We start from the raw sequence: 25,443 nt of genomic DNA on the forward strand, positions 1-25,443 counted from the left end.
GAAATCAACTCACAGCATAAGCAGGGATAACTTGTGACAACAAAGACATAAAAGGGGAGAGAGTAAAGGTCTGAATCTGCAAAGGGGAATGGAGATAAGAAACATGCTGAAGAAAAAGGACTACTGGATATATGAAATTTTCTTTAACATAAACTTAATGGTAACCACTCAAAAAAATTCCAGAACTGAGATATATAACATAAAAAAAGAACAGAGGGAAAAATCATAGACTACCACCACACTAAAATAACAGCAAAAAAACCCAAAAAACAACAATGTAGACACCAAGATACCACAAAAGACAAAATGGATATAGGAAATCCTCATATACCAATAATCACCCTAAATGTAAATAGACTGAATTCACCAATAAAAAGGCACAGAGTAGCAGACTGGATCAAAAAACAAAACCCAACCATATGTTGCCTCCAAGAGAGGCATCTCAGCTACAAGGACCAATATAGAATGAAAGTGAAAGGGTGGAAATCGATACTCCAAGCAAATGGTATCCGGAGAAAATAGGGTGTAGCCATACTGATGTCAGATGAAACAGACTTCAGGAGAAGTCTTAACAGTGAATACCTTACCTTCTCTTCTCTTCTCTTTTCTTTTTTTAAATTTTTAGAAGAATTTAATTGAGCGATACTGACAACATATGCTGGGGAGCAGGATCCCAAATGCTCTAACAGGCAAGATCTTTTTGATCTTTGTATAACTCAGCCCTTCCCAAATGTACTTCAGAATGAGATGTTCCTTTTCACACGTCACTTATAAATACCCCAAAGGACTTGTGTTCTGAGGAAGAGACATTCAGAATCACTTGTCTGGGCCACATTTATTTTTCTCATTTCTGCCTGGCCTTCCAAGGTGTGTGTGTGTGTGTGTGTGTGTGTGTGTGTAAAATGGGAGGGTGAGGAGAAGGATGGAGCTTTTAACTTAACCAACCATACTGAAAACAGAAATTTAAGAGATGGATTTAAAAAGAAAAGCAAAGATCCCCCCCAACCCAGGGAACTCCAAAAAATTTAGTTAGTATTTACACACTATCAGGCACTATTTTAAGTGCTTTATAATTATAATAACATTTAATTCTCAAAACCACCCAGTGAGGTAACTACTGCTATAATTTACATATAACAACAGATAAGGAAAGCTGAGGCTCAGCGAAAGTAAGAAACTTACCCCAGCTTGTAAGTAGAAGAGTCACAATTTGAGCTCAGGCTGGCTGGTTCTAGAACCAGTCTTCTTAACCCTTGTTAGACACCCCTCTTAATTCTCCAAAGAGAGGCAAACCTGAGATCCCCACATTTTCCTACCATGGAGACATGAGTCTGTCACTCTGAGTTTCCACAAAACCTCCGGTGAGGTGCCACCCAACCTGGGGTCATATGGCCCCTAGGCACTATCTAGCTATTGATTCTGGAATGTGACTTAACCTCTCTCTGCTTTCAGTTATTTTCATGTATAAAATGTAAAAAATACGCATACGCATGCACACATACACACACTTACAGGTAATACAGCACCCTTCTCCAGGCTAAATGCTGCCAGATTCTTTAACGGTGTCTCCCACACAATGGCTTTCAGAATGCTGTCCCTTCTGCTCATATTTTAAACAGATCTTATGCCAATGTGTGGCATTTTGATCTCTCTTTCCTATGAATATGTCATAAAAAAAGCAAGTTTTCCTTTTTCTTATAGTCCTTAAAAGGTAGAAGTTTATTTCATAAGAGATGTACATATAATCAGTACCACTATAAACTAACATGTTAAACCTAAAGCAGAATTTTATTTTAAAAAGTTTGTTTCCTTTTTAAAAAATTTATTTTCCTTCGCCCAACAAATACGTTAATGCAACAGCTACTGAGTCTTAAGATGGGCCAGCGGTTAGACGATCACACTGGGAATTAGTTGAATGAATGATTGTATATTTTTCTTCTCTGTCACTTAAATAAGAATGGAGTCTTGTCTGATGCAAGAAGATCCTTTGTGGAGGACTTGAACACATGCCCTCTAAATTCCCTTCTGATCCTCAGATTCTGTGATTCAAGGCTTCTGCAATTTTGCTCAAAGTATATACATACTGAAGTCCTTCTCATTCCAATACAGGAAGTTTACTATACATGTTAAAGCAAATTTCATTTATTATTATAGTATATATAAATTATAAATATATATTTCCCATTTCCCTTTTCTTCTAGGGGATTGCTTCTTTAGAGGGTGATTACATTGTTTTAAAAGGGCTTATCTATTCACGCTTATTTTCCCCTTTTGATATGTTAATCTCCTCTCTATTGTGTTAGATAAGCCTTTAGTTATTTCCATCAGATATAAACAAATGTTTCCAGTTATAGAAATTCAGGGCAGCAATATCCTATGTTCCAGAAGACTTTTAAGAATTCTTGACATGGCAGCAGCAGGCCTTTGGAATTCTTAGCACAAATAAACGGAAAGGCCCAGCTCAGTAATTAAAGATGAAGTTTATATGGTTTGAATCCTCAAATGTCAGGTCAATCATACCACATATACCAAGATACACAAATAAATCAGATATACACAGATACCAGTGCAGGCAACGTTATTTTTGCCTCATTTTGTATTTAATATTATTGAAGGCTCTACTAAAGCCTTGAAAAACACAGAAACTTTTTTTACATCATTTATCTGGAGAAATAAATATACTCCAAATGTTTATTGTCAGAACTCTGGAAAAAAATTTTCTTTTCAGTATTTTAAAAATTGGTAGCTAAAGAATTTCAGTTTGAACTATGTTAGTAACTTAAGTCTTCTTCATTGAGCTTCTAAAATTGAAAAAATTTCAAGTTCTAAATACAATAAAGACTTACATACACATTCAAATTGAAAATGGGGATTTATTTTCTATTACACTTTTCTGGCCAAGGAGATGAACATCTTTTTCCTTCTTATAACAAATGTCAGGTGTTTTTTTTAAAGCGAAATATAACAGAAGTGCAGTTGAGAAGACTAATTCTATATGAATGGTAATAACCACAATCCAGTTAAAATAACACTTAATATAGATTTGCTTCAATTGATGATGTCAACTTTTAAAAATTAGTATTTCTCATAGCACTTCTGAGTGGCCTACATAATGTTACTTCTTCTCTAGAGTTTCCTTGACTTAACATAATGGCTTCAGAAAGATCACATGAGGTTTAGTGGCTCTGTGCTAGTTTTTAAATGTTAAACAAAGTTGGGATGGTTGATAATGTAATTCATAGAATGATCTGTGTTTTCAGAGCCCTGGGCTGGCCCAACGGTTTGAGAGGCCTTGGTTCCTTTTGTAGCTAAATGTAGAGTCCATTCTTCCGCCAGCCCATTGTAGTGGCTGAAAAAGTCCAGGAAATAGATTACATTGAATGCTACTATACAGGAGAGATTTGCATTTAATGCTGTTGTTATAGGTAAGGTATTTCCTTGAGCAAAAAAATTTCATTTATGCAGTGTTTAGAGGAAACACTGAACTTTATAACCACAGTTGCCTTTCTCTGGGGAAAAGATTTTAAATCTGCTATGATCACTACCTTTCGTTTTCTTCTTCTTACAGTCATGCATGCTCTGTGATCTAAATTTCTTAAGTTCATTTAAAATCAGAGAAAACAATTCAAGAGGCTAAAAATAAGCATAAAGTAAAAAACAAACAAACATTTCTCATTTCCATTCTGTTTCAACACTGCAGAACAATATACTCATGGTGAAGCAATGTGCATGAGTGACAAAACATGGAAACCAGAAAATATAAATGTAAATCAAACTTTTAAAATCCTAGCAATACTACAACAGTAGTATTTCCTCATTTATTCTGTTGAGTCCATTCCACATGAGTTCACATTTTGGTTCCAGGAGGCCATACATTATGAGCTCTGATTGCTACTATTTGCAGAGGGTAAAGTCGAGCCTGTTGCTAGTATCTACAGGTGGCAAACTTGTAAAAATCTTCTGGAAGACTAATAAAATTATATTCTGATTATTTGTGTCCTGGATTCTTGGAGCCACAGAAATAAAAAAGGATAAAAACAAGGCATGCCCTTTTTAAAAAGTTTCTTGGACTGGGAAGTAGAAAAATAGGCGTTTTCCTTTGGGACTTCTTTTGTGGTTGAGAATGATGAGGTTGGCATTTCTGAAGAGTACTCTGTCACTTTCCTCAGTCTTTAAGAGAGTGGTAGGCTTTGGCAGTCCGGCTGTTGACAAAATCTGTCTTCTTAAACTGAGCCTTTGGAATAAGCAAACAAAGATGTGAAAGGTCTCAACATTTTCACACACACAAATACAGTTCTTAGTGACTTCTCATCAGGGTTGGTCAGAGGGGCATATGATCTGGCTCTGCTAACCATGACACATGCCTTTTAAGCCCTCTTACCTTCTTGTAGGCATTATGGAGTTCCGTGTGCATCCACAGAGAATATAGGAGAACAGAAGCAGCTTTACTTGCTTTGTTGGAGGCATAGCTGAAACGAAGAAAAGGACATTCTGAGATCAGTGAGAACGTGTGAGCCTTCTGGATGTGGCCTTTGCATGTCCCCTCAATCTTCTTTAATTGCTGTTGCTCAGTAGCCATCCATTAAGTCTGGCCACTCACAATGACAAGAGAATAAAATGGGACCTTAAAGAGGCCAGGGACCACTGTTTAAAAAAATTATTTAAAAAAATCTTTTTACATCACGAGCATAGTGCTAACAGTTAATAGAGCAAATTCCTGATATTTACAAGGAATATATCCTTAGACATGTTACTAATCCTTGAATTTATTTATAGAATACAATTTACATTTGTATATTTACATCGCCTATTATAGAATAGAAATATATTTGTATGTTTATAATATATATAGAATGCAAATGCAGGAAAGTATGACTGAAAATATGTATACACCTCTTACACTTAGTGAATCTACGAAGGTAGGAGTAATTTTTTCAAGTTAATTCAATAAATTCTTATTGGAGCATTTATTAAAATAGTTTCAAATATTTTTTTGTATAGAGCAAATGGAGAATATATCCAAGTTACCACTGAATTTAGTTTCTGATGTTCTGCTTTTAAATTTGTCCTAAATTTCCCGTTTCTGGCTGAGGAGAAAATGTTTTCTTTGATCTTTTTCTCTTCTATCACCTGAACTACCACATGGCTGAATTTAATAAAGAAACAAGTCTTCTATTTTTCCTATCGTAGGAGTTTTTAAACATGTAACCAAGAACAGAGAATGAAAAACTGTATGGAGAAGCTCATGCTGGGTTCTTTCTCTTCCATAACCACCCTTGCAGGGAGGGTAAGTCAAATCGGCACTTTCTAGATTTTTTTTTTTTTTAGTACCTCAAGGACTTGTCAGAGTAGCTGGCTTATAACCGAAGTATTAATACATTTATGGGTCTCTAATATTTAAAATTGCAATAAGTTCTTAAATGGCCCAGCAGAAGGGCAGCAGAATGTACCAACCCAAAATATGCCTCTTTGGCATAAAAATTATTTTAGGCTGACTATTTTAAAGAAGCAGCAGACATAGGAAAAGCTCTGAAAACCCAAAAAGTTACCCTTTGGTAAGAAACATTTACACTTATGAGGGAAATCTCCATTTGTAAAAAGCATCTCCCCCTCTGTAGCAGGAAGTGAAGGATGATTCGAAATTTTTAGAAACTCTAATCAAGGGAGAAGGTAAGGACTTAAATGTGCATAACAACCATTCCCTAGTTCACTCTGTTTTTCCTGGTAACATCCCATAACTGGCTACTTCCCTAACCCCAACATCTTTGGTCTTTAGATGGAGTTATTTAAGGTGGAGGCTTGGGTCATTTTGAGGAGCTCCGTTTTCCTGGGTCTCTCATATGTATACAGGAGGTATACATGCTATTAAACTGGAGTTTCTCCTGTTAATCTGTCTTTTTTATAACAGGGGTGTCTCAGCCATGAACCTAGATGGGTAGAAAGAAAATTATTTTTCCTCCCCCTCATAAGAGTGTCATTTTCATAAAGTTTACTTATAAGTAGGTTTTTTTGACACTGGGAACTCATTTATTCACAGAAAAAATGTTGTAAATGATAATTGGTTGCCAGGCCATCCCATATGAAAGGATTTCAATCTAAAATGGAACCGGAGGATATGAAATGGAGAATGCCATGCATGCCCCCTGAAAAGAATGGACCTTCAGAACTGAGAGACAGATTTCCTGTAAATGCCCGATTTATAGAAGACCTAGACTTATCTCCTCCTGACCAATGAACATCCTCCAAGAATCCCTCCATATCCCCAAGCCAATGAAGTTACTGCTTGGACTCTGGACGGGCTTCTCCCTCTTTGCACTCTTTGCCCATAAATACAGCCCACCCCAAACCTTCAGCAGATTCCCCAGTAACTTGTTACGGCATGTGTTTCCAAATTGCAATTCCTCTGCTAGTCCAGAATGAACTCAAATTTTGATAATTTGAGCTTGTCTCAGTTTCTCTCTCTCTTTAGGTTGACACCATAAATTACAGGTCAGCTATATAACATTCTAGAAAGGAAAAAGCAGCGCACAGAACTGGTAGGAGCTCCTTGTTAACTTTTTTTTACGTTTTTTTTAGACAGGGAGTGGGAAGACTGGCTCACAAATGGACAGTCAGGGCAACAAAGAAGTAACCGAGCAGCCCATCCTGTACGTTGCTAAGCTGTAAGAAGTTTCCAAAAGTGATGGTGTATTCCCATGTTCCTGTTACGCCTGAATACTCTAATAATTAAAATCCTATGGTCTTATGGAGAATTGTTTAGAAGGTTAGATAACTACTTGGAATAGTCATTTCTGTTGTACAGCAATAATTCTTTCTTTCCACAAAGACTGAGGAACTGCTATCTGCCATGCTTTGGGATAGGGAATATTACCTGTTCTTGGAGAACTGACATTCTAACCATGCTCCTTTTAATCATTTGACTCTGAATGTGATCTTCCCTTCCCGTGGGCTTTGCCAGATGGAAGGCTGCAGAACACAAGGGGTCTATACCAGGTGGAGCAGAGGTAGAGGGCATGTGTGTTCATTCCAGGATACTACAGACTCCTAATCTCACCTGTGTGCCCAAACCCGGGTCTATCTACTACAGGCGAAGTCCGTTTGCTTTGTAACTCATTAGAACTGGGCTATAACATTTCTTTTCTTTTTCGGTTATTTACAAAAGTAACTTGTATTTAACAAGTTAAACAATTCAGAATTGCTTAAAGAGGAAAAAATAATAATTTTTATGCCCCTTTTGGATCCCATCACTCTATAAATTAACTAATAGTAATTTGATTACACAAAGTTTTTCATTCTCTTCCTCACCTGTTTTTCTTTTTTAATGGGAAAAATTTAAAGACAAATACAGGGATTTAGGATGACGCATACGCACGAAACCTTCTATTCTCAAAAGGGAACAATAAGAGATGTGATAGAGGAAATTAAGAAAGCAAGTGATAACACTTCCTGTGTATTCACTGCTTCTTCTAAGCCACCGTGGGTGACATTGGCTCCACCAATCCAAGTGAGGAAAAGGGCATTCCTGTCCATAGGACTCCCACTCTTTCTACATTCTGCTGTTCTTAAATCACAGCTATAGTTCTGGGAAACAAATTAATTCATCAGGTCAGTAAAATGCTGGAATGCACTACCCAGAGAAGCTATGGAGTTCGACTATCTCTGAATATTTTAGAAGAGAATGGGCAACTATTTGGCTTGGAGGATTCAGTTTTTCAAACGTGCTTGAACACCAAGGACTGGAGCAGATGATCTGGCCCAGCTTTACAACCTTGCTTTTAGCCCTGTTGCCCAACGACTGAATAGTCACAACTAGATTTACATATGGAGGTGGTGGTGGGGAAAGGGGAGACAGCTGATGGGCAGATACTAAAGGACTCACGCATCGCCTGTGCTGATGCTCATAATTTTCGGCAGGCCCCCAGTGTTTAGAAGATCCCGGGCATTCTGGTAACTGTTTTGGATTATATTGTTCAACGTGTAACAGGCAGAGGCTGTAGTTTCAATGAGAAGGTCAGTACTTGGAACGGTGTTGGGAATTATGGAAACCAAATCAGGTAGAGTTTCTTTGGCTACAAAATGAAACAAAAAAAACACTTGATTAAAAAGATTGTTTCTTAATCTCAAGATCCCTATACATTTTGGGTAAAGAACATCTTAGAAAGGACCTGCAACTGGTTAACAAGTATACGGAAAGATGTAACCTCTCTAATACTCAAAATCTAAAAGGAATTTTTAAAAGATGATACCCTGTGCTCAGTACATTGGAAGTCTTTTCAGAAAGCAATTTGACAGAAATGTCAAGAATATTAAAAACATTCACATTTGATTCAGTAATTCTACTTGTCGGAATTCATCCTAAAGACATCACTTTAAAAATGGAAAAAGCTTTATACAGATATCTTTATTATAGTATTACATATAAATGAAAAATTACATTTACAAAAAGCCTAACTATCCCAATAATAGAATATAATTAACTAAAATACATCTGCAAAGAATATTATGCATCCTAAAACATATCTACGAAGCATATAAATAAAAAATATTTGTTATTATTCTATATGTAAAACCTGTATACTTATTTATACAAAGAATATACAATTAGGGAAGAAAATACATAAAGTAACATTAGGGAAGAAAATACGTAAGATCCATTAGAAGAAATACACTAAAATATTAATAGAAGTTATTTTTCTACAACAGTATTGATGGTGACTTAAAAATATTTTTAAAAAGTTATCTGTACTGTCCAAAGTTTTTTTAATGCACGAATACCATTATCAAAAAAAGAGAAAGAGACTACTTTAAATTTATATTTTTTACTATGTATGTTAAGTTCTTGGTAATACGGTTTTAGTTTGGTTTTCTTTTGTAGTAACAAGAGCAGTATTAATAACTGACAATTTCATTATAACTTGTCCTATGGTATATATTTTGGGCAATATGAATTTGTACTTGATTCTTTGCAATAATTCTTTTCACACACATTTTCTTCTTTTCCTCAAACTACTTTTCCTCGAACTCTCCTTAAAAGACAGGGAGCATGCTTCGCTCTTCTCTTGCCCTTTTTTTTTTTTTAAAGATTTTACTGGGGAAGGGGAACAGGACTTTACTGGGGAACAGACTTCCAGGTCTTTTTCCAAGTCAAGTTGTTGTCCTTTCAATCTTAGTTGTGGAGGGCGCAGCTCAGCTCCAGGTCCAGTTGCTGTTGCTAGTTGCAGGGGGCGCAGCCCACCATCCCTTGTGGGACTCGAGGAATTGAACTGGCAACCTTGTGGTTGAGAGCCCACTGGCCCATGTGGGAATCGAACCGGCAGCCTTTGGAGTTAGGAGCATGGAGCTCTAACCTCCTGAACCACCGGGCTGGCCCCTTCTCTTGCTTTTGTTGCTCCTCACTGCTCTTTAATACAGTGTTGTGGTTCTTGTCGTAAAATATTTCAGCTTAATTTAATTTCTTCATATGAGTTTATGTGGCACCTGGAATTGCACTTCTCTCTCTGTAATACTGATTGTAATTAGTTATGTGCCTGTCTGTATTCCAATGGGGTCCTTTGAGGACACTTAGTGAATGCATTTCTGGATTTCCAGCATTGACCACTATGTCTAAAACAGATGTACTCTTTAAAGGACACTCAACAGTATGTCATCCTGTGATAATCCTTGCAACTGACAGGAAAGACATACCTTTTGCTCAGAGGCCAGAGCACTTTCTTTTCACTGTTGTTTAAGCCTCACGGCATAGTGTTAAGAGCTCAGATCCCAACTTCTGAAGCCACATTTCTTTAGTTTCAGTCCTGTCTTTGCCACTTAATGGCTGTGCGATCTGGCCAACCTATGTAACCTCTCTATGCTGCATTTTCCTAATTTGTAAAATGGGGTAATAAAAGTATCTACCTCAAAGGGTTGTTTTCAGGGATTAAATAGGTTAATACATGTTAACTGTATCATAGACCCTGCACTAATAAGCTCTCAATAGATATGAGCTATTATTGGAAGGCTGATTCCTCCTTTTAATAAGTTAAACCACAGAATTAAAGGCCTTGAGAACATGAGTTTCCCTTCCCCTCAATTTAGGTCAGCGACACAGAAATAAGTCTGGGACAATCACAACAGAAAATGTCCAATCAATCTCTGTCTGCAGGGTGTGGTAATGGCGGTGGAGACCGAGGGCACCCACACTGAGAATGACTTCTGATGAAAGAGCCCCACCTCTCCTGCTCACAACCAGGAGGAATGTCCATTCTGTAGATCAATATTAAGGTGGAAACGTAGGGTCATGTAGAGTCTTTAACAATTTGTATCATGTTTGTTTTTCTTAGAAAAGTAGTATAACTGTTTACATCGACAAAGCTTAATACTAGAATATAGCTTCTCTTTCTTTTCTCTGTCTGTGTATATATATTATATATATAAGACATATATTATATATATAACATACATATATATATAAAACATATATATATATACATATATATATACATATATACACAAACACACACACATTTACAGAGAGGGTGCAAAAAAAATGTATACACATTTTAAGAAAGGAAATTAAAATTACGCTGATGGTAACCACTCTGAGTACCTCTTGTGGTTGCAGAAGTCAAACGTGCCCTGTACTCATATTTTGTTTTCGGTATTACTGAGTATTTCGGAATTTCGGTATTTCGGAATTTTAATATAGATTTTTCCTTTCTTAATATGTGTATACATTTTTCTGGCACTGTGTGTGTGTGTGTGTGTGTGTGTGTGTGTGTATGTGCGCACACACACACACACACACAGTGGGCCTTCATAAATACATTCACTTTGGGACAATTAAAATTGAATCTTTATAGTGAAATATAAAATTAAAGGCCTTATTATGATATTGGAGCATTATAGCTCAATGTCATATTGTTGAGGGAGATTTTATTTAATGCCTAAACTCAATGCCTTAAAATGCCAAGATATTAGGTGGATGTCTGAAAACATCTGTACCAATGAATAAATGTGAATTGAGATTCTAGAGATGTATCCAAATACTTCATGCTACCTGCAAATACTGTACATTATGTCATTTGATCCTGGGGCAAACACTGTTAGGTAGTGATTATTAATCTCGTTCTGTTTAGAGCAGTTAAATGGCTCACCAAAGTGACATGGGTGGCCAAGTAGCATTGTAGGATGCAGACCCACGTGTTCTGTATGAGATCCATTATTCTGTCATCATATTCAGTTGCCTATCCTCAAATTTTTAAGAAAATGTAAGTTTTAAATTTATTACTGTAAATCTAAGTAAAACATGTTAACTTCATTCCAGGTCATCATGTGGGAAGTTTTGGCCTAGAAATCTCAAGAGAAACACAAAGCATATACTTCACAGCGATTTTCACTTATTCCTGGTTATTAATATGCTAAATCAAGATGGGTCATTATACTCAAATTATATTTTTGACATAAAGCCAGTTTGGAATATAAAAACTGCATTTATTTTGCTGAAGCCTCTTCTCACTATTGTCCTTCAAAGGAGGGGAGGAGGTTAATCAGTGAAATCTTCTTACATAACCTGTGCAGCTCTAGCTTTATCTTCCCAACAGTGAGAGGGCTGTAGACCCTGAGACCGACAGCATTTCTGCCCTGAAGGCACATGCAGAATGTGTAGAGTGCAGTTATTTTCATCGTCACTATTTTAAAAGATGGAGTCAACATTTCATTTGGGAAAAGATAAAAAAAAGTCAAAGGATAATTCACCTGATGGAAGCGCAGCACTAAAGTGCACAGAAAACAATGGGGAGAAACACTTTCATAATTATGACAGTGCCTACGGCAAGGTTTCTTTCAGAGTCACCGAAAAATTTCCAGGTCTTGATGCTTATAATAGGCATGAAACCACCTGTCCAGTGTTGTGCGGTTGGCTGTCTTTAGAAATGACATTATTAAAACATAACCACAGGCTTCAATAGGTCTGCTGCGGCTGCTGTGTGTAATTTCAGAATAATCCAATCCATTAAAAAAACACAAAGAAACAAAAATCGGTGTATAATTTCAGTGAAATTTTGTGAAAAACTGAATTTCAAGTTGTCAGAAATGACTACGGAGCGTTAGGAAGCATGATTAATGTTAGCATCATCTTCCTATTGTCTCATTTTACAGTTTTTGACTCGATCCACAAACATCAGACATTTCTAGGTATAAAGTAAATAAATGAAAATTGTTATGTGATAGAGTAATAATACTCTCTCCAAAAAAGGAGTAAATGTGTTTCATCGCATTTATTCTAAAATGATCTATGCCGAGTCCGCTATATTCAGTGACTGCTTCTTTCTTTTTTTTAAATGATTATGTGTCTGTCCACATGTTTCTAGTTCACAATGGCCACACTTCTAAAGTAAACAACTACCATGTTTCCCCGAAAATAAGACCTAACCGGAAAATATGCCCTAGCACGATTTTTCAGGATGACATCCTCTGAACATAAACCCTAATCCATCTTTTGGAACAAAAATTAATATAAGACTCGGTCTTATTTTCGGGGAAACACGGTACTGTGTGTGTGTGCGTTTAATGTTTTAGAAGAGTGGTGCTTAAGCAGGCCAGGCAGAGAACCTTCTGAGAGACAGCTACATGGATTCAAGACTTCACTGGGTGGCAGGCACAGCTGGGGGCCTGCTAATTATTAGGATGGTCTAGAATTTTACTTACTAGAATGTTACTTGATAATTATTAGGATGGTCTAGAATTTCTCTTCTGCAGTAGTGAAAACAAAACAAAATGCTGGATACTGAAAAAATCCTGTTTGAGACACAGTGAGAAAGCCTACCCTTGATGTTTGGGTGGATGCACATAAGCCAGGTTTATTATCACATTTTGCTCTTTATTCACATTTCCAGTTTATCATTGTAAAAAGAATGTGATAAGGACAATGTTTTGTTGCATTTGTATTTTCAATATGTACACATGACAGCTAGACACCTGTATGGACTCACCAATGTCACTGCGCAGAGAAAGATTACGAGACAAATTCCTCAGCAGGGAGACGGCCGTCTTTTTCACACTTGGGTCTCCAATATGCAGCATGTTCCGGGTGTGCTGAAGGCCATTTTCCTTCTGGACAACTGTCTGGGCTACTGACATGGGCATCTGTTTTGTGAGACACATCCTATAAATACATTCGCATTGACTTCAGGGTTATATCGTTTCTGTAAGATTACTAGAGATTGAGCAAGAAGTTTTAAAAACGAACAGAATGATGAAATCAGTCTAAAGGTGTTTTCCTCAAGTTCTTATTAGGTTTTCGATTTAATTACTGGATACAAACAGTTTATGCAATATTTTTAAATACAACACTGGATCTGGTTAGCTACTGTATTTTTTGCATCTGTTTATAGATAAAATGAGCCTGTCTTTTCCTTTCCTTTCTATTGATCAGTCTGCTCTTCATTCACATCTTCAATTCATCACTGTGTAAAGAATATAAGAAAAATGTTTTAGAATCAGTTACACTAAAGTCATAAAATGAGTTGGATAATGTTTTCCCTTTTGCTATTTTCCTGAACTATTTGTATAATACAAGAATAATCTCAACTTTGTGCTTCTGGTAGAATTTCACTGGAAAGCCAACTGAGCTGAGAAAAACTCTAAACTGAGATGTCTTTGATTATTATTTCAATGACTTATTCATTTTTTTCTGTTTCTTCTTGTTCAAATTTTGGCATTTTACATGTTTTCATAAACTTATTTATTCATTTCCAAAAAGCCTGTTTATTCTGACAGAAATACTGGGCTTTTAAAGAAAAGACTGTAAGGCTAGTTAGGTTATTTGTAATTCTGTGCTCTGTTATCAGACGCTGCATGCACAAGCTGCTGGTCTACGTCTAGGCCCAGGTTCGCTAGACGCAAAGCTTATTGGAATTAGGCTGGTCACCTACTTTCGGGGGGGGGGGGGGGAGGATCTGCGTTCCAACTAGACTCTTCCTAGCATCAACAAACCTCCAACAATACTGGGGGGCCTTAGCTTGTGTTGGTAACTTTATAGATTTCTATTTGAAGCTAATTTGAGGCCACCATGCCAGAAAATCCTGTAATTCACGACCATTCTTCAGGGTGCTTATCTCCTGTGTTTATCTTATTGAAACACTGCTTGTTTCCTCCTCCCTCCTGCAGGATGTTCCCCTTCTTCCATTCTCCACTGAACCTTTCAGAGCAGGGGCTCTCATTATATGGTCTAGGATAGGTTTCACGGAGGGGACAGGAGGTCTGTAAAACTACGTTTCTGTGTTTATAATAAACTTTCTCAGAGATAGGGCCCATAACTTTTAGTCAATAATCACTATTTTAGAATGTTTGTTTTATTGTAAACAGTTACACTTTGCTTTCACGAATTTGCAAAACATACCACTCGACTATTTGCTCTCTTCTGAGAGGAATCGATACCCTGTACGCCATCCAGAGAAACGGCTATTTATTCTGCACAAGTCCTGTGTCTTGGGCAGCGATGTAGTTTAGCATTCCTCTCTCTTCCCAAGGGCCCGTCTAGGTATTTATGTCTGCCTTCCTATGCAAAACTCTGCTCTTCTGAGTCACTGCCATGCAGCTCTATCACTTCCATCCCACTTTCTGTCATTTCAAGGCCTATCATTGGTCCGTTCCCAACATCCACTGGAGGTTCAGAGTCTTCTCTGCCTTGATTCTGTTGTGGATGACCATATTAATTACTTCACATTTCTCAGACTTCCTAAAAGTCACTGCCTCCATCTCTTTCGTACATCAGCCATTCACTTCCGTGATCACACAGAACCTGTATTCACTCAAAAATACCATGACTTTGAAAACATAAACTCCAGCGTTGACTCTGAACACAACTTCCTGTTCGCCTGGCTCTCTCCCCCTTACTCCTACCATATATCTTCTTTAGCTTCAGCAAGAACTCCAGTCCCCTTATCTCAAGCTTAACTCCCCACACCTCAAGTTATCAATTCTCTCTTGCCTTAACTTTCTTTCTTAGTTAGATTAGGGTACATGAACCATCACATCAAATACTACCTTTTCAATCCCCTTATCATCATAGCTTATTGTCCATCCACCCACTAAAACTGTAAAACTTATTTTATACTTGGTCACCATATATTGCTAAATAGTGCATTTGCAGGTTGCTACTTCTGTAAATATGTGGTCTTTATTAATCTCCACTAGGAATCAAATGTTGCTAGTCAACTTGCTGTTTCTTCAACACCGGTGGGGATTTCTAAGCTTTATACCAGAATGATCCTTCTAAAATATAATCTGATTACGTTCCACCTCACGTTTAAACCCTGTAATGATTCCCGATTGCCTTCAGAATAATGTTGAAATGTTAGCATGGCACATACAGTCCTTCATAGCCTGCCATCTTCTTTCCTCTCTTTCCTTACCATTACTCCCTAGTTCTTTAGGTTACCACTATACAAAACTGTGTATCTCTCCTATTAGAACATAAGCTTCTTGAAAGGAAGTAATATATCTTATCTGTCTTTTCTCCCCCTCAGTGCCTTCCATGGTGCCTAGAACATGATAGGTACTATATAAACATTTATTGATGTGAACTCTATGAATAAATGTGCCATCAAGTTTTTCTGAATTTTTACTATCACCTCAGAAGGTGCTTGATGAGAATCAAGACAGATTAAAAAGTCACAAGACACTTATTTCTTAAAATGTTTCCTTTTAAAATTAAACTGTTGTGTTCTATGTAGCTCGAGCATACTATACCATTTAATGCTATATTCTTATATAAAATAAAGACCTTTGATGACTGTACATAAAAATAACCACTGGAAACATGCAAGTCTAGATGAAGTCTGGATCCTCAAATGTTTGCCCAACTAAGGAAACGTATAGCAGTCTTATTAATTGATTCATTGAGGGAAATAAGTAAGTCTGCAGAAGAATGAAGTAAATTCTTTAGAATTTGCTCAATAAGGAAAATAAACCATCAGAATTGCCAAATAGAGATTTTATATTCCAGTTTTAAAGGATATGTGAGAATGACGGCTAATTAGTTGGTAAACTGTTCGCAAATAGCACTTCCAGTTCATACTGTCCTGATGACTAATGAGGTTGAACACCTTTTCAAGTGAGTATTGGCCTTTCTGAAATACCTGTTCAGGTCTCTTGTCCATTTTTGTATTGGATTGTCTATCTTTTCATTGTTAACTTGAAGTTTTCCTTTTTTCTAGATACCAACATTTGTTACTTATGTATGTTGCAAAAATCTTTTCTTACTCTGTGATTTGCCTTTTTTCTTTCTTAACATTGTCTTTTGATAGCATAATAACATAAACTATTACTTTTAATGTAGTCAATTTATAAAATATTTACTTTATGGTTAGTGCTTTTTGTGTCCACTTTTAGGAAATCTTTCCCTATTCCAGATCATGAAGATATTCTTCTATGTTACCACTTAGAAGCTTTATTGTTCTGCCTTTCACATTGAATTCTCATTGCTGTTGGAACTGATTTTCAGTAAGTTGTGAGGTAGGGAATAGGTTTTTTTTCCCCAACAGGTATGAAATTAAGTGCTTTTAAAATGTTTTAGAAACTTGAAAACTGTTTATTTCAATGACTTTTAATTTTTACTATGTGATGTTTAATCTACGTATTTATTTATTTTATTGAGATATAACTGACATATAACAGTGTATTAGTTTTAGGTATACAATATAATGATTTGATATATGTATATATTATGAAATGATTACCACAAGTCTAATGAACATCTATCACCACACACAGTTAACATATTTTCTTTTTCCTTTTTGTGATGAGACCTTTTAAGATCTACTCCCTTAACAACTTTCAAATATAGAATACAGTATTGTTAACTACAGTCATCATGCTGTACATTTTATTGCCGGGACTTATTTATCTTACAACTGAAAGTTTGTACCTTAATCTTTTAATTTATATTACACATTTAATTTATACTGTACTTGTAAATTTATATCCTACACTGTACTTAGTTTGCTAAATGGGTAAATTTTATTGATCCATCCCCTTTCCTTACTTATTATTAAAATGACCATTATAGCCAAACTATTAAAAGTGTATATTAATGTAGTTTTATTGGCTAGAAGTTATGTCATAATTTGACACTTAAATTATCTTTTAGGAAGCTATTCACTTCAGTTTATGTTCTTTGTCACTGAAGGCACATGGCCATCAACTGCTCAGCATCAACTGCTCAGTTATGAACACAAGGTTTATGGACTGGATATTTTCTGGAATTATGTGTAATGGCCTGCTTATCATGTTTTTCTATTCAATGACTCCTTTTAGAAATTATAAAACCAAATATTTTTTTATCACACCACCTAAGCACAACAAAATTAGGAAAAGTCATAATTAGAAAAGATATACATAGAAGTCAAAATTTTAATAATAAACATCTCATGACTTATAAGAACAAAGGTTCCTTATATCTTTGTCCCATGTTGCTGATGATTTCTCCTATAAAGTTCAACTCTAACAACCTTGAGATTAATACCAGTTTAGTGTAGGCCTCCCTTCAGGGGACTGGACTGGTCTAAGGTTAGTGATGATTTTCAATGCCTTGACACAATTAGGACAGTTATGAAGATATCTCCATTGCTTGGATCCCTTTTAAAACGTGGAATTTCCCAGTACCTTAGATTTCTGTTTATCTGTTTGTCCAAGCTAGGTTATTACGAAACACAGAGATTTTGTCTTATTCACCACTGTATACTTAGCAGTAGGTTAGCTCTTGTTACGTAGTAGGTGCTAAAAAATGTTTAATACATGATTGAAGAAACTTTGGATCTAGGGAATAAATTACATCTCTGGACTGTTTGGATTCCATGAGATCTTGGAATGGAAGAGACTAAAATCCAAGCTTAAAGGGGTCACTCATACTGAACCAGACTCAGAGCACAGCAAGCTTAAATATAAACACACAGCAATTTAATTTCTGGCATTTTCTTGTAAGTTGGCTGGTAGCTAGTAAGAGGGCTTCTGTAGTCTGGGAAAGTGAAAGAAATGGTTTTGGGAAACTTAGCAAAGGAAATGGAAGGTAAAATGATGATGTCCCTGTGTCATTCAGAGCTCCCTGGTAGTTCCTCGTTTCTTTCTCTTTGTGCACAGGTACATTTTGCAGAAAATCAAAGAGATTAAAAGTTTGGTCGTATTCTTAACCACAGTGCTAAGATAAGAGAAATGCTGGTTTTAGTATTTCACAATTTTATGCAAAACAGAGCAAGCCTCTGTGTAAACACGTGAAAGAATGAATATGGTTTCTCAAATAAAGAATAAATAATATTTTTGTTATGTACAGGAGTGCTTTTCCCTATGAGGATGGATACTTGGAGACTGGCCATATAACGAACTATTTGGGGGGAGTTTATTCTAATCATTTTATGATCAAGGCAAGGAATATAAGCTTTGAATATAAGTTCAAATTGAATATAAGTTCAATTTGAATATAAGTTCAAATAATTAAGTATTTACAGAATCGCTAACTATGTAGCAAGGTGTAAAATACATGAGGAAGGGAATAAGCTTTTACTGTTTGATGTATTTTGACTTTGCTAGTTTAAAGTAAGTACATCTGTAAAGAGAATCAGCTCTGTATTTTGTAGTTGAATTTCTGGGACCCAAAAGCACAGATGTCCTTTCCAACTCCATACTGCAGTGAACATCTGTTGTCTTCGCCTGCCCAGCATTCATTCTTCCTTTTGGTAATAAAATTTTGATTTTCCATTAGGGATCTACTCCTTCACCATTTCAGTGGTACAAGTGGAAGTGACCCTTGCCCACTCAAACCCATGCCCCTGAAAGTCACATGTGGGCATGTTACCCAGACCCAGCCAATCAGAACATCACAGGCTCCAAGCACAGGTACTGGTTCAGAAATGGGTAAGTGAGACTCATTCTCTGAGCTCTTAATGGAGCTATTGGGAAAAGAGTCGCTTCTTCTCTTGGGGGACATTGGGCTGGATAAAATGTAAGCCTGAAATCACTCATGGCTATCTTTGCTACAATGTGAGGAGAGCCTTTGAGAATGAAACCAACAGAGGAAAACAGAGACCCGAGATAGAGAGACACAATTACAATTCCTGGGGCACTTACGTTGCGCCATGACAGAAAGAAGACCCATCCTGGGCTTTTCAGTTATATGTGCCAAGAAATTCCTCTTTTTTTGCCTAAGCCCGTTTAGGTAGTATTCTGAGACTTGCAACTGAAAGAGCTCTGACTGGTATCAGTTTTTATGAGTCTTTTACTTGAAGTTACTTGGCTTGACAGTAGTTGAGGCTGAAAGTCCTGGAAAGCTCCAACTCTCTGGCAATTTCTATCAACTGTCTTGACTGAAAACTTTTGCTCTTAGCTCACTGTGTCATCTCTGAACCTAATGTAGGTGTGTCTACAATGTCATTATTTTTAAAAAGTAGAAAAACAGGCATGATACTCACTGGTCCACTTCCTGCCGTGAGATTCTGGAGCGCTCCTAAAGATGCTTCCTGGGTGTAGTTTCGGACACTCTTGGCGATCAAGGACAGATACATCCGTATCACGATGGAGTGCCACAGCCACTCCACGCCTTTGGGGTTGCTTTTTTCCTCTGGCATAGGCATGTCCTGGTATTGCTAACCACACGTGTGATGAAATCCAGAATTAACGCCTGTAAGTGTTTTCTACAATTCCACACCCAAACCAAGAGACCAGAAATACTATCTAGTCTAGAGAGAGTAATAATTTGCATAAGAAGAAGCCCTTGAAATGGAACTGGAAAAGCAAATATGTATGATTTCCAATCACTTAACTTTTAGCCCATGATGATTTCTCCCTAGCAACATCCCGTACGCCCCAACTTTACATTTCACAGTGAGAAAGAACTCAGAGAATTAAGCATAGGCTGTTCTAGAATAGTTTTCAGGCTGCTGTTAAACTAAAAGCTAAATTAGTCACAACCACTCTGAAGATAAGCAAAACAAGCCTCTTCTCTCAGAGTCTACTGAAGTGGTCTGGGATCACATCAGGATTCTAAATTTACCAGTTGTTCTCCAAGTTCACAAACACCATTGTACTCTGGGGAGTAGGAGAGGTCACATTCTTTCAGTTTTCATGAAATGCCAGCATGGACAGCACTCCTTCTTATGGGTTTGCCTTTAGGATGTCCAAAGTTTGTTTTCAGAATGTCCAAATCCAAACATCAGGGCTGCTTTTAATGTTAAACATTTACATACCATTGGCCATGTTGCATGGCGCCTATTTCCTAACCTATAGGGCACAAAGCAGCATGAATTAAAGACTAACCATGTAAAGCTGGGGCCAGATTGCCTGAAATTGAATTCCATTCCCTCCGCTAATCTGCTGAATATTTGGTCTGGGAAAACTGATTCACCTTCCTGTACCTGTTTCCTCATCAGTAAATGAGAGTAAATAATACACACCCTTGCAGGTGTGGTGTAAGGATTAAAAGAACATAAAATGGTGCCTGACATATACTAAGTACTCAGAAATATACACACATCCACACTTATTTTTCAAAGTGCTCCCAATATACCTCTTTTACTTTCCTGCTTCGACTGCCAAAACACCCAATACTTTTGTTGTTGTCCGTCTGGATATTCCGGTTTTGAATATAGATACTCTGGGAATATTTCTCTGGGAGCTCTGCCTCCAGCTGGTAGGAGAGGTTATGAAGAATGCACACACAATTCTCTGTGGCCTGGGACAACAAAACATAAATATTGATCATATACATATCGGCATGCCTTTTGCAGGTGTGATATCACAGGACTCATTCGCCTCTAGATTTTACAAGGTTTACTGGATGTTTGGACATCTGGGAGCCTGGGGGAGTGGAATGAGTCTGGCTAGGAAGCCTAAGGCTAGAGCATGAATGGTTATGAGCACAATGCTAAGAAGAAAGGCTGAATGTTTTAAAACACTGGAGAGCCTTTCTAGTTTACTTTTTAAAGAGTATGTTCACACAGATTCTGTATTTTAGATACATAACTTAGTAGCCATGTGGAGTTGGAAAACAGGAGGAGATGTTTGTAGGGACCAGTCAGTATGAAAGTTGCACAAACTAGGACAGCAGAAGTAGCACTCGAGAGGAGTGGATAAACCAAAGGGCATTTCAGGGGTAGAATGGACATGATCAGTTGCTCAGTGGATGTGGGATGTGAGGGAAAGGAGGCAGTTTGCGATTACTCAGGTTTCTATTTTTATTTGGTGGAGGTGATAATTATTAAGAAGGATTATACAGAGAAGGAGCAAGTTTAGGAATGAGGAAAGAGACGAATTTAAGCTCATTGCTGAACATGTAGCATTTGGGCTCCTTTTGAATATCCACAAAGTTGTTAAAGGAACAGCTGGAAATTTGGGTCTGGAAAGTAGGAAGAAAAATGGGGCTAGACAGATTTCAATATATCTAAGCATGTGTGGGAATCTTAAGCTTAGCAAATGAGTTGAATAAAGCTAAACTCAAGCCGTTACTTCAAGAATACTCTGTTGTATTACCAATTATATTAAATAAGTTAAGAATACTCTGAAGAATCTTAGACAAAATAAGTAATTCAATATGTAAGATATTTAACTCTTGAATCACCTTGTCATCTGGCTGGTAATCTGCAATGGTCCCTCTGACATAATGGACCAGGGAGTCAATCAGTCCATCACACCTTCTCATCAATTTCCTCCCATCAGGGCCAGCTGAACTCATGTTTCTATCAGGAAAAACAAACAAACAAACAAACCATAAGACTCAGGTTATTTATCCAACATGCCTTTGTTTTGAAGCTTTTCTTGATATTCTTTCCAATTGGAAAACTGGCAAATTTATAAAAGTGTGACAGACTTGTCCTGGGATCTGTATCAATTGCTCAACGGTCATCAAATCTGGACACAACTTCTAAATATATTCACATAACATGTCATCATGTCAATAAAAATCTTCTACTTCATTCCAAGCACCAAGGTCATAGCATTATTTACTTAATCTTCACCCCATTTTTGAAAAGGTATACACACGAGGCAAAGATTTTGCAATTAAAAGGAGAACAAATGATAAAAATAGGCAGAGTAGTGCACTAGACAGCCAAGTCCCAACTTGTTCCGTGACATATAAGTTAAATTCATTGGGCTTAAATTCATTGGGCCTCAGTTTCATCATTTATAAAGACAGGGTGCTGTACTGTATTACTGGGGGTTTTGTAGGTTTCAATATAAGCTGTTATTGACAAATGTTAAACCAGATGGTCAAAAATGTGATGAGTCTGTCATTAAAATGGCAGAGATGTCACGAAAAATGGAGGGTTTCACAGTGTTTAAGACCTACGTCAAAAGCATGACCTATAAATATCTTTGCACTTAGTCTATTTCTAATTTTGCTAAGCCACGACACCTTTCTATAAACAGTAACTAAATCTACAAGTGGAGGTTGCTTCCTTTTAGAGGACTGAAGCTTATCAAATACAGCAAAGTAATACATTTGGGGATCATGTTTCAATTCCGGTATTATTGTTGCCAGGTCCCTTTGGATTAAGTTTTTCTTGTTAGCATTAATCCTTTAAAAAGATTTTCCCCCCCAAAATGTTAACATCTTTGTCAACAAGAATGGCAAAAAAACAATGCCTTTAGGTTTTACGAATTTTGAGAACCACCCTTATTTCCTTTCACTAACTTCAATTGTTAAGAACTACTCCAGTTCCTTTTACCAGTAGGCAGAATATTCAAAGCATATTAAAGACATGCTGTTTATAATTTCTCCCTAGCGTCATTCTTAACATCAAAATAACAATTCCGAGAACTTTGTGTCTTAGTTTCTTCATTTTTAAAATAATACATTGCACTCAGTGATTTCAAAAAAAGACTTTCTGCTTCAAAATACTCTCAATACACATTATCAAAGAACAAATGTGCCCAGCGCTAAAGGGAATGAGGGAGGGGCACAGAGCACTGTACGCTGCTCCTATGGAGAGCTTCTCTACAGGCTGAAACTGATGATACTTGACTGTTTCTAACCCACAAAAATGCAATTTCAGGATTCAACCTAAGAGTTGAAGAGATACGACCAACACACCTAAAACTCTAAGGATATAATAACGATTTAATGGCTGCTGAATTGATACAACGAACTTTTCATTTTAACAAAATCCCTTCTGTGACTTTGGTTCTCATTTGACATTTCTTATTAAAGATTCACTTCCTTATCTAATTTTGACTGTAGCTGAAAAATTTGACACTTTGTCCAGTAAGAAAAGATAATGAGTGGGCTCATAAACTGTTAATAAAATTTTTACTATAGTTTTTTTTCCCCCTCGAGAAATGATCATTTGAACCAAGATCCTCTATCTGCTCTCTGAGCCAGTCTCATTATTTTACACATGGAGAAACTGATGTTCAGAGAGTTTAAGCTACTTTTCCTGGTGACAGCAAATGAGTGGTAAAGTCAGGGTAGGAGAGGCATGCCTTATGCTCAGGGCGGTTCCAGAGTGGGCGCAAAGCTCATCTAACACTCATGCAGTCTGTCATTTGTTTAGAAAATACCATATGTCCCCAACTCCAAGACAACATTATCATGTTTTAAAGCTTCCTTTTGACCTTTTCGACCTCTGGCTTAGGAAAATGGCAGTCGTTTAAAATTGCTTTGGCAAATCAAAAGGTCTATCTTTTTCACTAGCTAAACCTATTACATAGCTTTCAGATGGATGACTTTGTTTAACTTTGGGGGTGTTTATTTTGGGTAAGAATGGTAATCCAGTCTGGCAGTACTGCCAGTTCACATGTACTAATGGTTGTCCTGTAGTTTGGTATTATCCAGACTCTTGCTTGCTTGAAATGGGGCTTATCAGGGGCTTCTGGCAGTTGATCCCTTTGCTGACAGAAAGCGCATGGAACCCCACTGCTTCCGTATTTGCTCCTGCATATCAAAAATAGTTCTTACCTTACTCAACTACCCAGAAATATAAATGATAAGGGTGCATGATTTTACAGCACTACATCCAGGAATAGAAGTCTCTAGTCAGAAAGGGATTTGTTATTGTAACACCCAATAATTATTAGAAAATAATAAATCTACCTTAAAGTATTTTTTCAACAGCTAATAATCAGTTTGTGGGAATCAGAGAATTAACATGACTAAGCTTAGGCAGAATCGATCCTTTTACAATGTAGCTCCTGAATCCTGAGAACTATTTACCTATAACTGTTTCCTATATGTAGCCCAATAGAAGTTTAAGATGGAAAAACATCTCAAAACTATAAATAAAATGTATCAAAACAATTATCTTGTTGAAAAGTAAAAGAGAATATGCATACAAACACAGTAGTTAATAAAACCCGATTATCAGAGTTGTCAATGAATATATTGGAAATGTTAGTGTCTTGTTAGAATTTGATTAAACAATGAGGCTTCCCCCACCCCCAACCTGGTATAATCTAAGAGAAGTCTGAGTAAATACCTGCGTGAGTACATTTTAGGAAACTAAAACTGTGTACTACCGTTATACTGAAATTTAAAAACCAGGTCCTTAGACTGGGGGCTGGAGGCAAGGGCCTCAGGAGGGGGGCCTCAGGGAGGAGATACGTAGGATTGTTTAGGAGTGCTTCACCTCCACTGGGCCTGAATGGGAGGATACCAGCCTGAACTGTAGCTTGTGTTTGATATTAAGAAGAATTTTTCTGGTAATGATTTATAAGGGGTGGGAAAAAAAGAATCTGAACTCCGTATGTCTGTAAACAAAACTTCACATATTTAGGAGGATTCAGGTGTTTTATCTGAAAGCAAATCAGTGATTCATGACTCTCTTCAGGACCACTAATCTGACACATTCCTGAGTGTCACAATGAAAAAGAGAAAAGAAAATCAAACACCCTGGGTCTTGCTAGAATTAAAAGGAAGAATGGTATGTCTTTGTTAAGATTAACGACAGTGTGACTAAACTTTAAATTCACATAGCAAACCAAACAATGGACAATGTTAAATGATAAAAGCAGCTGCAATTTAGTGTGTGCTAGACATTATAGCAGGTACTTTACAAATATCATGATCTGTAATTTTCACAAAATTCCTGAAATTAAGTTTCGCTAAAATCTCATTCAGAATCGTGACCTGTGACTCTTTGTTTAAAATCAGAGTTTAAAATTCTTCTGACAGGATTTCTACTGGCCCTGCCATAAAGGGGCTGTGTGTGTGTGTGTGTGTGTGTGTGTGTGTGTGTGTGTCCATGTGCAGGTGTGCTGTCAAATAGCTCGTGCGCCAGCACTGAAAGGAAGTTTGTTACAACACAGAATGTCCAAGCTTGGTGAATGGTCAACTGACTTGGGGAAAAGATGTACTGACAAGACATGTTTAAAGTAAAAGAGTATAATTATTTCTAGGACAAACAATAATAGAATTGGAATGAATCTTTTCAAGAAAACTTTGCCAGCAAAATAAGAAATTCTAAGAGACAGATTTTTTTT

The 25,443-nt window shown here is 36.9% G+C and overlaps 1 protein-coding gene across 1 annotated transcript in view; it reads right to left on the minus strand.

The window, feature by feature from the left end:
• Positions 1–1,769: 1,769 nt before the first annotated feature.
• Positions 1,770–25,443, minus strand: part of PKP2 (plakophilin 2) — a 77,950-nt gene continuing 54,276 nt past the window's right edge. Inside the window, exons 7-13 of the mRNA XM_019736575.3 lie at positions 21,587–21,704; positions 20,537–20,701; positions 19,443–19,616; positions 12,969–13,122; positions 7,880–8,069; positions 4,382–4,469; positions 1,770–4,234 (exon numbers count right to left, since the gene is read on the minus strand). Of these exons, the coding sequence (XP_019592134.2) occupies positions 4,166–4,234; positions 4,382–4,469; positions 7,880–8,069; positions 12,969–13,122; positions 19,443–19,616; positions 20,537–20,701; positions 21,587–21,704 (958 nt within the window). The 3' untranslated portion in view covers positions 1,770–4,165. The remainder of the gene's footprint in view (positions 4,235–4,381; positions 4,470–7,879; positions 8,070–12,968; positions 13,123–19,442; positions 19,617–20,536; positions 20,702–21,586; positions 21,705–25,443) is intronic.

Source organism: Rhinolophus sinicus, chromosome 1 (genome assembly GCF_057876585.1).
Source record: "Rhinolophus sinicus isolate RSI-liver-muscle chromosome 1, RSI-T2T, whole genome shotgun sequence".
Classification (NCBI taxonomy): Eukaryota; Metazoa; Chordata; class Mammalia; order Chiroptera; family Rhinolophidae; genus Rhinolophus; species Rhinolophus sinicus.